The 16743-nt window shown below is 43.8% G+C and overlaps 1 protein-coding gene across 1 annotated transcript; it reads left to right on the top strand.

Moving 5' to 3' along the window:
* Positions 1-15012: 15012 nt before the first annotated feature.
* Positions 15013-15927, top strand: LOC134215786 (uncharacterized). The gene is made up of 2 exons (XM_062694904.1): positions 15013-15232; positions 15291-15927. Exons 1-2 carry the CDS (start codon positions 15163-15165, stop codon positions 15785-15787), a joined length of 567 nt encoding a protein of 188 aa, XP_062550888.1. The 5' UTR covers positions 15013-15162; the 3' UTR covers positions 15788-15927.
* Positions 15928-16743: the final 816 nt, after the last annotated feature.

Raw genomic sequence — 16743 nt, 5'->3', positions numbered from 1 at the left:
ATTCCTCCGGAAGTTCCTCCAGCAATTCCTCCGGAAGTTCCTCCAGGAATTCCTCCGGAAGTTCCTCCAGGAATTCCTCCGGAAGTTCCTCCAGCAATTCCTCCGGAAGTTCCTCCAGCAATTCCTCCGGAAGTTCCTCCAGCAATTCCTCCGGAAGTTCCTCCAGGAATTCCTCCGGAAGTTCCTCCAGGAATTCCTCCGGAAGTTCCTCCAGAAATTCCTCCGGAAGTTTCTCCAGGAATGCCTCCGGAAGTTCCTCCAGGAATTCCTCCGGAAGTTCCTCCAGGAATTCCTCCGGAAGTTCCTCCAGGAATTCCTCCGGAAGTTCCTCCAGGAATTCCTCCGACAGTTCCTCCAGGAATTCCTCCGGAAGTTCCTCCAGGAATTCCTCCGGAAGTTCCTCCAGGAATTCCGCCGGAAGTTCCTCCAGGAATTCCTCCGGAAGTTCCTCCAGGAATTCCTCCGGAAGTTCCTCCAGGAATTCCTCCGGAAGTTCCTCCAGGAATTCCTCCGGAAGTTCCTCCAGGAATTCCTCCGGAAGTTCCTCCAGGAATTCCTCCGGAAGTTCCTCCAGGAATTCATCCGGAAGTTCCTCCAGGAAGTCCTCCGGAAGTTTCTCCAGGAAGTCCTCCGGAAGTTCCTCCAGGAATTCCTCCGGAAGTTCCTCCGGAAGTTCCTCCGGAAGTTCCTCCAGGAATTCCTCCGGAAGTTCCTCCAGGAATTCCTCCGGAAGTTCCTCCAGGAATTCCTCCGGAAGTTCCTCCGGAAGTTCCTCCAGGAATTCCTCCGGAAGTTCCTCCAGGAATTCCTCCGGAAGTTCCTCCAGGAATTCCTCCGGAAGTTCCTCCGGAAGTTCCTCCAGGAATTCCTCCGGAAGTTCCTCCAGGAATTCCTCCGGAAGTTCCTCCAGGAATTCCTCCGGAAGTTCCTCCAGGAATTCCTCCGGAAGTTCCTCCAGGAATTCCTCCGGAAGTTCCTCCAGGAATTCCTCCGGAAGTTCCTCCAGGAATTCCTCCGGAAGTTCCTCCAGGAATTCCTCCGGAAGTTCCTCCAGGAATTCCTCCGAAGTTCCTCCAGGAATTCCTCCGGAAGTTCCTCCAGGAATTCCTCCGGAAGTTCCTCCAGGAATTCCTCCGGAAGTTCCTCCAGGAATTCCTCCGGAAGTTCCTCCAGGAATTCCTCCGGAAGTTCCTCCAGGAATTCCTCCGGAAGTTCCTCCAGGAATTCCTCCGGAAGTTCCTCCAGGAATTCCTCCGGAAGTTCCTCCAGGAATTCCTCCGGAAGTTCCTCCAGGAATTCCTCCGGAAGTTCCTCCAGGAATTCCTCCGGAAGTTCCTCCAGGAATTCCTCCGGAAGTTCCTCCAGGAATTCCTCCGGAAGTTCCTCCAGAAATTCCTCCGGAAGTTCCTCCAGGAATTCCTCCGGAAGTTCCTCCAGGAATTCCTCCGGAAGTTCCTCCAGGAATTCCTCCGAAGTTCCTCCAGGAATTCCTCCGGAAGTTCCTCCAGGAATTCTTGGAGGAATTTCCGAAGGAATTCCTGGAGGAATTTCCGAACGAATTCCTGGAGAAATTTCCGAACGAATTCCTGGAGGAATTTCCGAAGGAATTATTGGAGAAATTTCCGAAGGAATTCCTGGAGGAATTTCCGAAGGAATTCCTTGAGGAACTTTCAAAGGAATTCCTGGAGGAACTTCTGTAGAAATTTCTGTAGGAATTCCTGGAGAATCCCTCCAGAAATTCCTCTGGAAATTCCACCAATAATACCTCCGAAAATTCCTCCAGGAATTCCTCCGGAAATTCCTCCAGGAATTCGCCCGGGAACTCCTCCGAAAATTCCACCAGAAATTGCTTCGAAAATCCCTCCAGGAATTCCTCCAGAAATTTCTCCATGAATTCTTCCGGTAATTACTCCAGGAATTCCCTTAGAAATTCCTCCAGGAGTTCCTCGGGAAATACCTCCAGGCATTCCTCGGGAAATCCCTCCAGAAAATCCTCCGGAATTCCTCCACAAATTTCTCCAGGAATTCATCCGGAAATACTTCCAGGAATTCATCCGAAAATTTTTCTTTTCTCCAAGAATTTCTCCGGGAGTTCCTCAGGAATTCTTTTGCAAGTTTCTGGAGGAATTCCTGGAATTCCTTGAGGAATTTCTGGAGAAATTTCCGGAGGAATTTCTGGAGCAATTTACGAAAGAATTCCTGGAGTAATTTATGAAAGAATTCCTGGAGGAATTCCAAGAGATATATCCGGATGAATTCATGAAGAAAAGAGAAATTTCCGGAGGAATTCCTGGAGGAACTCCCGGAGGAATTCCAGGAGGAACCTCCAGGAATTCCCCGGAAATTCCGCTAGGAACACCTCTAGGAATTTCTCCGTAAATTCCTTCAGGAATTTCCCTGGGAATTCCTCTATGAAATCCTTCGGAATTTTCTCTAGGGATTCCTTCGGAAATTCCTCCAGAAACTTGCAAAAGAATTCTTGAGGAACTCCCGGAGAAATTTCTGGAGGAACTTATGGATGAATTGCTGGAGGAACTTCCTAGATGAACTTGCAGAGGAACTCCTGGAGAAACTTTTGGATGAATTACTGGCGGAACTTCCTGAAGACTTCCTGGCGAAACTTGCGGAAGAATTCCTGGAAGAACTCCATAGCAATTCCTAGAGGAACATTGGGAGGAATTTCTGGATGATCTTGTGGAGGAATGCCTTGAGGAACTTGGAGGGGAAATCATAAAAGGAATTTTGGAGAATTTGTGGATGAATTCCTGGCAAAACTTGCAGAGGAATTCCTGGAAGAATCTGTGGAGGAAATCCTGGAGGAATTCGTGGAGAACTTGCGGAGGAGTTACTGGATGAGCTTGCAGAGGAATTACTGGAGAACTTGTGGATTATTTTCTGGAGAACTTGTCGATGAGTTCCTGGAGGAACTTACGGAGGGAAACCTGGATCAACTTTTGCAGGAAGTAGTTGCGGAGGAATTACTGGAGGAACTGGCAGAGAACTTTCTAGGGAACTAGTGGATGAATTTCTTATGAACTTGCGGAGGAATTTCTGAAAAACTTCGGGAGACATTTTTTGTGAACTTGAGGAGGAATTTCTGGAGAAGTTGCGGATGATTTTCTGGAGAACTTAAGGATGAATTCCTGGAGGAACTTGCGGAGGAAATCCTGGAGGAACTTGCGGAGGAAATCCTGGAGGAACTTGCGGAAAAAATCCTGGAACAACTTTTGGAGCAATTCGTGGAGCATTTGAATTATTGGAGAAACTTGCAGAGGAATTTCTGGAGAACTTGTGGAAGAATTCCTGGAGGTAGTTGCGAAGACATTCCTGCAGGAACTTAAGGTCTGAGGGAAGCTCTCTCGCGGTAGAGCGCTATTTTCGTGCTAAAATGTCTATGGGCCGATGCCCACGTAGCGTTTTTTCAACGCTGCGTGCACGTGGCCTTTAAAAAGCGTTGGTGTGCATCGGTGCGGCGACGCTGCGTCACCGCTTTTTCCCAATGCACACATGCGTCCTTTTAACGCCGTGTGCACGCAGCGTTGAAAAGACGCTATGTGGGCATCGGGCCTATATCTCGGAATTGGGAACGAATTTCGCTTATCCCAACTGACAATTGAAATTTATCAAGGAATGTTCCTATAAAATTTTATGGACCTACTATTTTCCAAATTTGAATTAAGCTCTTAATACTGAACTATTGTACAACTGAAATTTTTGCTTCTGTGTACCGCTCTCCGATGATTTGAGGCACAAAGGAATAGAATTTCGCAAAACCCAACTGACAAAAGTTTTGAATTTTTCTAACGATCATTTTGATGTAATAAAAAGTATATGTCATCGCAATAAATCTCGAAGGAAGCTCTTTTTACTTCAACCAAGTTTTTTAAAATTCCATACAAATGTTACCATTTCGGGAGAACAGCATATTTTCTTGCGGTGCACGGGAGGAAAGGAGCAATGAGAGCGATAGAAAGTCCGTCAACTTTGTATCTAGCGTGACACTAGAAAAAAGCGTATTCCTATTTGTGAACACGGAGGAACTTCCGGAGGAATTCCTGGAGGAACTTCCGGAGGAATTCCTGGAGGAACTTCCGGAGGAATTCCTGGAGGAACTTTCGGAAGAATTCCGGGAGGAACTTTCGGAAGAATTCCGGGAGGAACTTCCAAAGGAATATCAGGAGGAACTTCCAGAGGAATATCCGGAGGATCTTCCAGAGGAATATCCGGAGGAACTTCTAGAGGAACTTCCCGAGGAATTCCTGAAGGAACTTCCGGAGGAATTCCCGTCTTATCTATTTTTTGTCTTATTTGTTTTATTTGTCTTATTTGTCTTACTCACACCAGCAACACTATTATCACCCAAATCCTTTCCAAAGCTTGTGTGGAAACCTTGTACAGAAATCCTCTCGCGATATTTTCTAATACTGTTCCAGAAACGGCTCATGTTTTCATTTTCCAAAACCAGCTGGAGTTTGTTTATTTTGATTTTCTCATTGCGCGTGATTGGTTGGCGCTGCTTCTGTTCTTTCGCCGAACCATTGCATGAGTGATAAATTTCTTCCCCATTGTTGCCAATTCCTTTTATTCTCCGTTTACGGCAAATTCTCAAGCAATTGTAAACTGCATAATGATGAAATAATTTTGGCGACACTGACAGCGTCATTCTGGTGGGCTGAATTGGGCAATTTTCTCTCTCAGAGAGTGCTACCGTGTGCTTTTTTAACGGAAAACCCTTCCCTCAGACCTTAAGGTGGAATACCGGGAGGAACTTATTGCGAAATTATTGGAACTACTTTCGAAGCAATTCGTGGAGAACTTGCGGAGGAATTTCTGGAGGAGCTTGCAGAGAACTACCTGGAGGAACTTGCAGAGGAATTCCGGGAGCACTTGTGGATGAATTTCTTGTGAACTTGTGGAGAAATTTATGGAGACTTGCGAAGGTAGTCCTGGAGGAACTTGTTGCGCAATTTCTGGCGGAAATTATAGAGAGGATTTTCAGGAGGAACTTGCGGAGGATTTTCTGCAGGAACTTGCAAAGGAATTTCTTAAAGGATCTGCGAAGAAATTCTCGGAGGAACTTGCGGGGGATTCCTGGAGGAACTTGTGATGGAATTCCTGGAAGGACTTGCTGAGGAATTCCTGGACAACATGCGGAGAAACTCGTGGAAAAACTTGCAGAGGAATTTCTGTAGAGGATGAATCTTTGGATTACTTGAGGATGAATTTCTTGTGAACTTGCCGAGGAATTTCTGGAGAACTTACGAAATTCCTGGAGCACTTGTGGATGAATTTCTTGTGAACTTGCGAAGGAATTTCTGGAAAGCTTGCGAAAGGAAATCCTGCAACAACCTTTGGAGCAATTCGTGAAGAACTTGCGGAGGAACTTGTTGCAAAATTCCTGGCGGAAACTATGGAGGCATTCGTGGAGGAATGTGTAATTCCGGGAGAAACTTTCGGTGGATTTTTGGATGAACTTGCGGAGGAAATCCTGGAGGAACTTGCAAAGGAATTCCTGGAGGGATTTACGGAGGAATTCTTGTAGGAACTTCCGGAAGGACTCCTGGAGGAACTTGCGGAGTTCTCCTGGAACTTCCGGAGGAATTTCTGGAGAACTTGTGGATGAATTTCATGTGGATGAATTTCATGTGATGAATTTCTGGAGAACTTGCGGAGAACTCGTGGAGGAACTTGCGGAGGAATTTCTGGAGGGGTTTACGGAGGAAAACTTGTAAGAATTCCGGAAGGACTCCTGGAGGAACTTGCGGAGGATTCCTGGAGAACCTTCGATGGAATTGCTGGAGGAACTTGCGGAGGAATTCCTGGAGAACTTGCGGAGGAAATTCTGGAGAACTTGTGGATGAATTTCTTGTGAACTTGCGGAGGAATTTCTGGAGAGCTTGCGGGAGGAAATCCTGGAACAACTTTTGGAGCAATTCGTGGATAACTTGCGGAGGAATTCCTGGAGGAACTTGTTGCGGAATTCCTGCAGGAACTTAAGGTGGAATACCGGGAAGAACTTATTGCGAAATTCATAGAGGAACTTCCGGTGGAATTCCGGGAGGAACTTTCGGAGGAAGTTCTGGAGAACATGTGGATGAATTTCTTGTGAACTTGTGGAGGAATTTCTAGAGAGCTTGCGGGAGGAAATCCTGGAACTACTTTCGAAGCAATTCGTGGAGAACTTGCGGAGGAATTACTGGAGGAACTTGCAGAGAACTACCTGGAGGAACTTGCAGAGGAATTCCGGGAGCACTTGTGGATGAATTTCTTGTGAACTTGTGGAGGAATTTATGGAGAACTTGCGAAGGTAGTCCTTGAGGAACTTGTTGCGGAATTTCTGGCGGAAATTATAGAGGCACTCGTGGAGGAACGTCCGGTGGAATTCCGGGAGAAACTTACAGAGGATTTTCAGGAGGAACTTGCGGAGGATTTCCTGGAGGAACTTGCAAAGGAATTTCTGAAAGGATCTGCGAAGGAATTCTCGGAGGAACTTGCGGAGGATTCCTGGAGGAACTTGTGATGGAATTCCTGGAAGGACTTGCGGAGGAATTGCTGGAGGAACCCATGGAGCAATTCCTGGAGGAACTTGCGGATGAATTCCTGGAGAACATGCGGAGAAACTCGTGGAAGAACTTGCAGAGGAATTTCTGTAGAACTTGAGGATGAATCTTTTGATCACTTGAGGATGAATTTCTTGTGAACTTGCCGAGGAATTTCTGGAGAACTTGCGGAGGGACTTGTTACGAAATTCCTGGAGGAAGTTGCGGAGGCATTCCTGGAGGAACTTGCGGACGAATTTCTGGAGAACTCGTGGATGAATTTCTTGTGAACTTGCGGACGAATTTCTGGAAAGCTTTTGGGAGGAAATTCTGGAACAACCTTTGGAGCAAGAACTTGCGGAGGAACTTGTTGCGGAATTCCTGGCGGAAATTATGGAGGCATTCGTTGAGGAACTTCCGGTGTAATTCCAGGAGGAACTTTCGGTGGATATTTTGGAGGAACTTGCGGAGGAAATCCTGGAGGAACTTGCAAAGGAATTTCTGGAGAGATTTACGGAGGAATTCTTGTAGGAACTTCCGGTAGAACTCCTGGAGGAACTTGCGGAGGATTCCTGGAGGAACTTGCGATGGAATTCCTGGAGGGACTTGCGGAGGAATTCCTGGAGAACATGCGGAGAAACTCATGGAGGAACTCCTGAAGGAGCTTCAGGTGGAATTCCTGGAGGAACCTGCGGAGGAATTTCTTGTGAACTTGCGGAATAATTTCTGGAGAACTTGCGGGGGAGCTTGTTGCGAAATTTTTAGAGGAACTTCCGGTGGAATTCCTGGAGGAATTTGCGGAGGAATTCCTGGAGAACTTGAGGATGCATTTCTGGAGAACTTGCGGTGAGACTTGTTACGGAATTCCTGGAGGAATTTGCGGAGGAAATCCTGGAGAAACTTGCAAAGGAATTACTGGAGGGACTTGCAGATGAATTCCTGGAGGAAGCTATGGAGGAATTTTTTGAGAACTTGTGGAAGAATTTCTTGTGAACTTGTGATTCCTGGAGGATCATGCGGAGGAATTTCTGGATAACATGCGGAGAAACTCATGGAGGAACTTGCGGAAGAATTCCTGAAGGAGCTTTAGGTGAAATTCCTGGAGGAACCTACGGAGGAATTTCGTGTGAACTTGCAGAAGAATTTCTGGAGAACTTGCGTAGGAACTTTTTACGGAATTCCTAGACGAACTTCCGGTGGAATTCCGGGAGGAACTTCCGGCGGAATTCCGGAGAAATTTCTGGAGAACTTGTGGATGAATTTCTTGTGAACTTGTGGAGGAATTGATTTAGAACTTGCGAGCGAACTCCTGAGAGGAACTCGTGGAGGAACTTCTGTTGGAATTTCGGGAGAATCTTTCTTAGTATTTTCTGGAGGAACTTGCGGAGGAATTCCTGAAGGAACTTGCAAAGGAATTCCTGAAAGGATTTGAGGAGGAATTCATTGAGGAACTGAGGAACTTCCGGAAGGAATCCTGGAGGAACTTGCGGAAGATTCCTGGAGGAACTTGTAATGCAATTCCTGGAGGGACTTGCGGCGCAATCTCTGGAGGAATTCCTCGAGGAACTTGCGGAGGAATTTCTGGAGAACATGCGGAGAAACACGTAGAGGAAACTTGCAGAGGAGTTTCTGGAGAACTTGTGGAGGAACTTGTTGCGAAATTCCTAGAGGAACTTCCGGTGGAACTCCGTGAGGAATTTCAGGAGGACTTGTGAACGAATTTCTTGTGAACTTGCGGAGGAATTTCTGGAGAACTTGCGGAGGGACTTGTTACAGCATTCTTGGAGAAAACTTTCGTAGGATTTTCTGGAGGAACTTGCAAAGGAATTCCTGAGAGGATGTGCGGAGGAATTCTTGTAGAAACTTCCGGAAAGACTCCTGGAGGAACTTGCGGAGGATTCCTGGAGGAATTTTCGGAGGATTCCTGGAGAAACTTGCGATGGAATACCTGAAGGGACTTGCGGAGGAATTCCTGGAGGAACCTATGGAGAGATTCCTGAAGAAACTTGCACTAATTTCTGAAGGAACCTGCAGCGGAATTCCTGGAGAACATGCGGAGATACTCATGGAGGAACTTGCGGAAGAATTCCTGAAGGAATTTCAGGTGGAATTTCTGGAGGAACCAGCAGAGGAATTTCTTGTGAACTTGCGGAGGAATTTGTTGCGAAATTCCTAGAGGAACTTTCGGAGGAGTGAACTTGCGGAGGAATTTCTGGAGAACTTGCAGAGGAATTCCTGGAGGAAGTTGCGGAGGAATTCTTGGAAGAACTTGCGGATGAATTCCTGGAGAACATGCGGAGAAACTCGTGGAGAAACTTGCGAAGGACTTTCTGGAGAACTTGTGGATGAATTTCTTGCGAACTTGCGGTGGAATTTCCAGAGAGCATGCGGAAGAATTCCTGGAGGAACTTGTTGCGGAATTCTTGGAAGAAGTTGCGGAGATATTTCTGGAGGAACTTCCGGAGGAACTTTCGAAGGATTTTCTGGAGGAACTTGAGGAGGATTTCTTGGAGTAACTTGCAAAGGAATTCCTGGAGCAAATTGCGGAAGGACTCCTAGAGAAATTTGCGGCGGACTCCTGGAGGAACTTGCGATGGAATTCCTGGAGGAACTTGCGATGGAATTTCTGGAGAGACTTGCGGAGGAATTCCTGGAGGAACCTATGCAGGAATTCCTCGAGGATTTTGCGGAGGAAATCCTGGAGGAACCTGCGGAGGAATTCCTGGAGAACATGCTGAGAAACTCGTTGAGGAACTTGCGGAGGAATTCTTGGACTAGCTTCAGATGGAATTTCTGGAGGAACTTGCGACGGAATTACTGGAGGAACCTGCGAAGGAATTGTTGGAGAACATGCGGAAGAACTCGCGAAGGAACTTGTTCAGGAATTTCTTGAAGAACTCGCGGAGAAATTCCTGAAGGAACTTGCGGAGGCATTCCTGAAGCAAATTGGAGAGGCAAACATTACCCTAAACTTATGAGAACACTTAAATATTTATTACCCATCTTCTTCTTCTTCTTCTTATTGGCATTACATCCCCACACTGGGACAGAGCCGCCTCGCAGCTTAGTGTTCATTAAGCACTTCCACAGTTATTAACTGCGAGGTTTCTAAGCCAGGTTACCATTTTTGCATTCGTATATCATGAGGCTAGCACGATGATACTTTTATGCCCAGGGAAGTCGAGACAATTTCCAATCCGAAAATTGCCTAGACCGGCACCGGGAATCGAACCCAGCCACCCTCAGCATGGTCTTGCTTTGTAGCCGCGCGTCTTACCGCACGGCTAAGGAGGGCCATTTATTACCCATATCCTTAGTATATGTATAAGTGCACGTCGAATTACTCCAGTGGGATCAATGCAATGCAACGCAATGCAATATCGGCTCTGATCTTTGCTTTATTGTTTTTCCTCATAATACATCATAGAACATACAGCAAGTTTCAAACGAATCTTGTGTATCAAAAATATACGAACGGTGCTCCCGTATATCCAAGACAAAAGAGACAGAAAAGTATGTGTTGCTGCTCTATCGTATGCTCGTTGTTCAGTAAAGCTTGAATTCGCTGGCGTTTCAAATTCATGGAAGGACCACATTCCGCAAAGATGCCTATATGTTGTGTGGAAGTAGTGATGGATACTTAAGAATTTGAACTTATCGAAGAATTCATGTACCTCGAAGATGTCAAAATCCTTTGTTCTCCCAGTTGGCGAACTGATGAATCGGGTTGGTGCCAACGAAAGTCGTTTATGTTTTTGGAGGAACTTCCGGAGGAATTCCTGTGCTTCCGGAGGAATTCCTGTATTAACTTTGGGTGGAATTCCTGGAGGAACTTGCAGAAGAATTCCTAAGGAACTTAAGTAGAGATTCCTGAGGGATCTCCGGTGCCTGGATGAACTTCTGGGGAGTTTCTTGGAAGAACTTCCGAAAGAATTCCAGGAGGAATTTCTGGAGGGATTCCTGGAGGAACTTCCGGAGGAATTGCTGGAGGAACTTCACTAGAGGTCGATATCAACTGAAATTCGGGAATGGAAGAACGGCTGGGTCGGCCACAAATTACGTAGGGGTGAAAATGAAAACTGAAACTGGAGCCCAGTTGGACATCGTAGCAGAACAGACCCATGAGCTCATGGCGACGTAGCCTCCATAAAGAAATGAAAGAAGTCGGCCGAAATCTAACTTGGCAACATCTTAAGGCGATAGCTGAACATAGCCCAGGACGGAGATCTTCGCTTTACTCCTGATGTACAGAACTCATAAGTAGGTAAGTAAATAAATTAATGAAAAGAATAGAATAACTTCATAAAATCCACATAATTTATATATTCAGAAAAACTGGACTAAATACTATCAAACGAGACTCGCTCTTTCCTCATCGACCAGTAAGCAAAGTGACGTGGGTCTCTCGTGAGCTTTCATAAACGCAACGCATTGCTGGAATTAGACGGCAGGAGGTGCTTGAATGGCGAAATCATTCTGTGAAGAGATCGCTCTTTGAAGCGCAGCTCGGGCCAGAGCAAACAAATACGAATCTCGTCAACGGCACAGATCACACATTTTATGATATGGTATCCTCACAACTGGATTCAAGAGCATAAATGGAGGTAAGTCGACCACACATTATGAAACAGTGAGGATGAATTATGTAAACAGTTAATAGGAGAACTGTACCGGTTTTGGCCATGTTCCTAATTTGGCCAATTTTGCGAATAAAATAAAGCAATTCGGGAGGGTTTTATTAGCTCCAACAAGAGATATATCCCTCACGATTCAACGCTGCTTTTAACTGATCGATTATTTTAGAAAAATATGTATTTTTCAGGGTTGGCCAAAATAGGCACTAAGTTGGCCAAAACCGGTGCACTTCCCCTATTACGTTTTTCATAAAACTGCCTTGTGATTGAGTGCTTCTATTGACGACCGTCAGTATTGTTGATTTTGTAGCAGTTTTTTCTTTCTTTCGTTCCAGATACCAGCGAGACGAATCTGGAAAGAATACAGTGATGGTCATGTTGATTACGAGGGCAGATCAAGTAGAGAAATTTCCTTTATGTGCTTTACGGAATATTAATTTTAATTTTTTTTCTGCAGAGTGCTACTGAAATAGTCGAACAACATGCCCAAGTCGAGTCAGGTACGAGACACTGAAGACGACCTTAAAGTTGAAGTCGAAAAACTTATCTGTAAAGATTACAACTGTTGTTCCTACGTGGTCAGATTCAATAAAATAGTACTAAACTCGTCTCCTGATAGGTGTTCCATTTTTTTACTACATATCTTGATTAGATGCCTACGAAATTGAATCGTTATGAAAAACGCATTTAATTTTTATACAATTATTAATTTTTTTTTTCACTTGTCGAGTCCAGTACAAGGCACTGGACAGGGACCTTACTGTTGAAGTCGAAATACGAATCTGTAGAATTATAATCTGGTGGTGAAATGAAATAAGATAGTAGTAACTCGTCTTAGGACAAGCACATTTCAATAACAAATAAATTATTCGAGTATCAGCAAAGAGCATAACAAAAGAAATGATTTGAAAAAATAAAAATCAACAAAGTAGAACTTAAAATAACATTTTACAAAGGAATTTAATATAATACGTATAATTAAAAACCATAAAATCAACATGATATAAAAATTAAACTGTTGTAATATGTTTAACAAAATGCAAATAAATTGTAAAACGATACAAACAGATGAGCGTTAGAATAAGTTATTAAAAATACATTACGGTCCCTTATTTTTACAATCGGCACAGAAAAATAACCATAGACCAATCTAAATGCTGCAGTTCAAACTATGAAGAGTGTCAAATCTATTCGGTCCGCTGTTGAAAAAAAGTTACATTAGACCCGATGCCCCGGTAGCGTCTTTTCAACGCTGAGTAAACGTCGCGTGCAAAGGACTTAAGTGTGCATCGGGATGCAGTGTCGCCGAGATGCTGCACACCTGCGTTATTTTAAGGGCCGATACCCACCTAGCGTTTTTTCAAGCTGCGTGCACGCCGCGTCCACGCAAGGTACCCAGCATCAAATGTAGTCGTGCACACGTTTAAATGTGCATTACTCCATTTGATGCTGGGTAACTTGCGTGAACGCGGCGTGCACGCAGCGTAAAAAACCGCTACGTGGACATCAGCCATAATGCAGCGTGCACGCGACTTTGAAAAGACGCTATGTGAACATCCAATAATCTTAATATTTAAAGTTAACAGAATATAAGAAAATTATTTTGAGCTTTTTAGTGGAATGTCTTCACTTGTCCTAAGACGAGTTTATACCATCCCATTGAATTCCACCACTTAATTGTATCTTGACAGATACGTATTTCGACCTCAACAGTAAGGCCGTCTTCAGTGTCTCGTACTTGACTTCGACCTCAAGTCGAGTCAAGTACGAGACACTGAAGACGGCCTTACTGTTGAGGTCGAAATACGTATCTGTCAAGATACAATTAAGTGGTGGAATTCAATGGGATGGTATAAACTCGTCTTAGGACAAGTAACAGAATATAGTTAATAACAAAATAATAGAATTAGTATAAAATACCTCCAACTGTCGTAAGAATGTCATATTCGTTCATATTAGTACGACATTTATTTGATAACAGGGGTGGTGGTCCATACTCTACAGTCGGGAAGCATATAAAAATACATATTGATTTGAGATTCTCATTGTAATTAATTCTGAGACCCACCAAAGAGCAGGTAATGTGAATATGCATCAGTATGCGCAAAGCAAATGTTATTTTGAGATGCTCATTGTAACTATTAGTGCACTACTGAGGTCTCCTAGGGCGCAGATAATGTGACTATACGCCGGTACGTGCAAAGCAAAATATGGCGTTAAGATGCTCACTGTAACAATCAGTGCATTACTGGAATCCTCCAGGGCGTAGGTAGTGTGAAGTTCGCGCATAGCGAAATCTTGTTTTAAGGAAACAATAATTTATAATTTTAATTAATAATTTTCCTGGTCCAATTTTTAACCCATTGCCTTAATCAACCTCATTTTTATGAGTTTCAAACATTGTAGTGCAGAAAAAAATTTCCTCATTTCGAATTAAATTACTCACCCAAGATGACAAATGCAGAAGGATCTCCGGATGCTCCCTTCCGTTGTGCATTGGACGTCACTCCGCAGTAGGTATATGTGGGATACTTCCCGTATGACGGTATCAGCTTTTATTATCAGGCCAGCAATTATTCAAACCACTACATCTTTCCTTCTGCGACTTGCTCGAGCTAAAACCAAACGAAATGCGATATAATCGCCATCGGTTTCCCGGGCAGCGGTATAGCTGGAATAAATCGTACGTCGTATCGGGAGGTTTCAGACAGAACAAGTGCTTGAAAAATTTGCTCTAATAAGGGAAGTCGGTCGGCTCCAGGTGAACCTCCTCTCGACGGGCTTCTGTCTCAGGGAAGATGTAGAAGCTAGACACCGAAAGCTAGACATGGAAATCCTAAGGCCTTAGAGAGCTCACTTTGGCGAATTGCAGTCGTGGCGGGAAATTGATGAACATACAGACGATTTTTGGACACGGTAATTCCTCCTCTTTGTTGGCGTAAGCAAATCCATACCTTTGTTTTTTGTACTTTGGCTGTATCGTTGTCGTCGCCGAAAGCAGAATTTGTGACAATAGTATCCCGACGGAGCATTTCGATCACTGATCTGTCGAAGTTTTTCATTCTGAAAGACGTAAAGTTTATTAAAATGTAAAACTATACAACCGATAATTATTGATAATTATCTTACCTTGCGAATTATATTCAAATGCCTTTTAAAATTATTGTAGTTTTTCTGTTCTTTTATCTTTCAATCCTTTTAGTTTATTATCTGTGGTGTTGATATATACTTTTCACTTTTTTTTGCAAATTGGAGGACAGCTGAGCTGAGCTGATGCGCATTTATTTTTTAGATGTTTACCTCGAACTGTCATTGAGGAGAGTTGCTGCTGTATTAGTGAACATAAATCATGTGCTCACTACTACATACACTATTTTGGTCGACTCACTGAAATGACTCACGTTAGGGTAAGGTTACACTAATGTTACCCTAACGCAGACGTTTGAAATCAGCAAACGCCTAACACGATGTTGCAATATAGCGTAATTTTAGTCGATGTTTACCCTAACGTGAATCATTTTCTTAGGCTCATGAGGTAACATGTTACCCTAAAGTTCGGGTCATGTTAGGGTCATTCTCCTTGCTGGGTATTTATTCATTATTTAGGGTCTGTCTCAATTGGATAATTAAACTGGAATTAAACTTAAAAGTGACATTTCAATAATTATCAAATAACCCTGCTCGCAGAGCAAGATTACTTTTGACAGATATCGAATCATTTTCCATCGATGTCCTGTTGGAATTGCTGGGTAGCACCAGCCATTCTTATAACGGGGTGATTTCTTAATTTTCGAACTGTCACTTTTAAGTTTAATTCTCCAAATGAGACAGATCCTTAGTATTTTTTTTTTTTTGATATTTCTGTTGTTTTCAAACATTTTTTGCAAATCGCCGCGCGCTTTGTTTTCAAATGCAAATCGTTTGTTTAAAACTTTATTGAATACCTATTTCTATTTTCTTCGTAAAAATAGTGCAAATAAACTCCCAAGATGGATCCAGAGAAAGCGGAATATGAATTGCAACATTTCAACTTTTGTACGGAGGACATCATTGCCGAAAGTAAGTGCCCTTCGTTTCGCAAAACTGGTTTTCTAACCGTTCGGATCTTGCACCGCAGATCAGCTGTTGGTCAAGTCGCTCATCCAGCAGACCCTGGTTTCCTTCACGGATGAGTTCATCGCCAAGCATAAGATGTCCGCCGATGCCGCCATGGAGATGCGTTCGAAGTGCTACCCGGCCGCCAACGAAATGTTCGCCGAATGTGGCCCCAAACTGGAAGAGCTGAGCCAGCTGTACCGCAGCACCTTCACCATTCCGGACAGCATTGTTCTTCCGTCGGATTTGATGCACCGGAAGGGCTACACAGCGGAGCATGTGCAGTCGCTGCAAACCATGGCCAATGATCTGGAGAAACAGATCCGCCAGGATGGGGTGTTCCTGTCGATGCTGGAGGAGGAGATCAAACTGCACGAGCGATTGGAGGCGTGCATGGAGAGCGGGAAAGAGCTGATGAAGTTGACGGAACAGTACCGGCAGATGGAAATAGTTCCGGCCGAGGACTGCGCGGTCGTGCAGGATCTGGCTGATTTCATGAAGGACGTGATGCAGATGTGAGTATTGTCGGTGTTTTTGATGTTGAGTTATAGGATAGTTTGTATAGTTTATAACACGCTTCGAATCGTGATTTTTTCCTTAATGTTATTCAACAAATAAGATTAGACTGGTTCAATAAGGAATATTTTCTATAATATAAACCGCATTCAATGTTTAGAGAAATCCTGAAGTCTGCGTTCGCTGTCTATCTTTCGTAAGTTTAGTTTTCTCGTTGCGATACATTCATCTAGTGACTTTATAAATAATTGTGTACCGTAGGTAAGTTGTTATATTCGGACCTCATAAGAAGAAGCTAAAATATGTTTGAACTTCAGTACCGATGCATGGTCAAAATCTAAATTATCTTACTATTTTGTTGAAGCCAAAACTGTTTCAGCAGCGCGCCTTCCTTGTTTGAAAATATAATTGATGAGTTTTCGAATGCGTAATTAAGTTAAGCGAAATGAAGTATTGACGTGGTGTAAGCAAACAAATTGGGTCTTTTACTCTATTTGAGCTGGTGAAAATTCAACCCGGGAGTAAAGGTAAAGTATGTACTCACAGATTATTATTTTTCGCATTTTACTTACTTTTGGCTTCTTCCACGCAAAAGCGCATTTGAGTGAAAGGAACCATAAATGGGTTGTTTTGAGGTTCCGTGAATGCTTGTTATTTGAAAAAAAAAATAGAGAGCCGTGGTTTGAACGCTTTTCGAGCATTCGTCCATCGCATATTGAATCACTGCTGATTTTACTCTAATATTATATTTTGTAAATCGTTTGTCAATCCTCCCAAACTCAAACAAACAAACTCAAACATTTCCAGGGCTGTTACAACAGTCGCGGATTTCGCGATTTTCGCGTTTTTCGCGAATTTCGCGGATTTGTCGCGGATTTACCCTTCCAGTCGCGAAAATCGCGGTTCCGTCAAATATTGTCACGAAAAACGCGGATTTATAATTACAATCTCGCAAAAAT

The sequence above is a fragment of the Armigeres subalbatus genome, chromosome 2, assembly GCF_024139115.2.
Source record: "Armigeres subalbatus isolate Guangzhou_Male chromosome 2, GZ_Asu_2, whole genome shotgun sequence".
NCBI lineage: Eukaryota > Metazoa > Arthropoda > Insecta > Diptera > Culicidae > Armigeres > Armigeres subalbatus.
Note: the sequence above shows the minus strand (reverse complement) of the source record. Positions and strands in the feature narration are given on the sequence as shown.

Coding starts and splice junctions, on each gene's coding strand:
- LOC134215786 (XM_062694904.1), top strand. CDS start 15,163: ATGGATCCAGAGAAAGCGGAATATGAATTGCAACATTTCAACTTTTGT. Junction 15,233..15,290: donor GGAGGACATCATTGCCGAAA/GTAAGTGCCCTT, acceptor CTTGCACCGCAG/ATCAGCTGTTGGTCAAGTCG.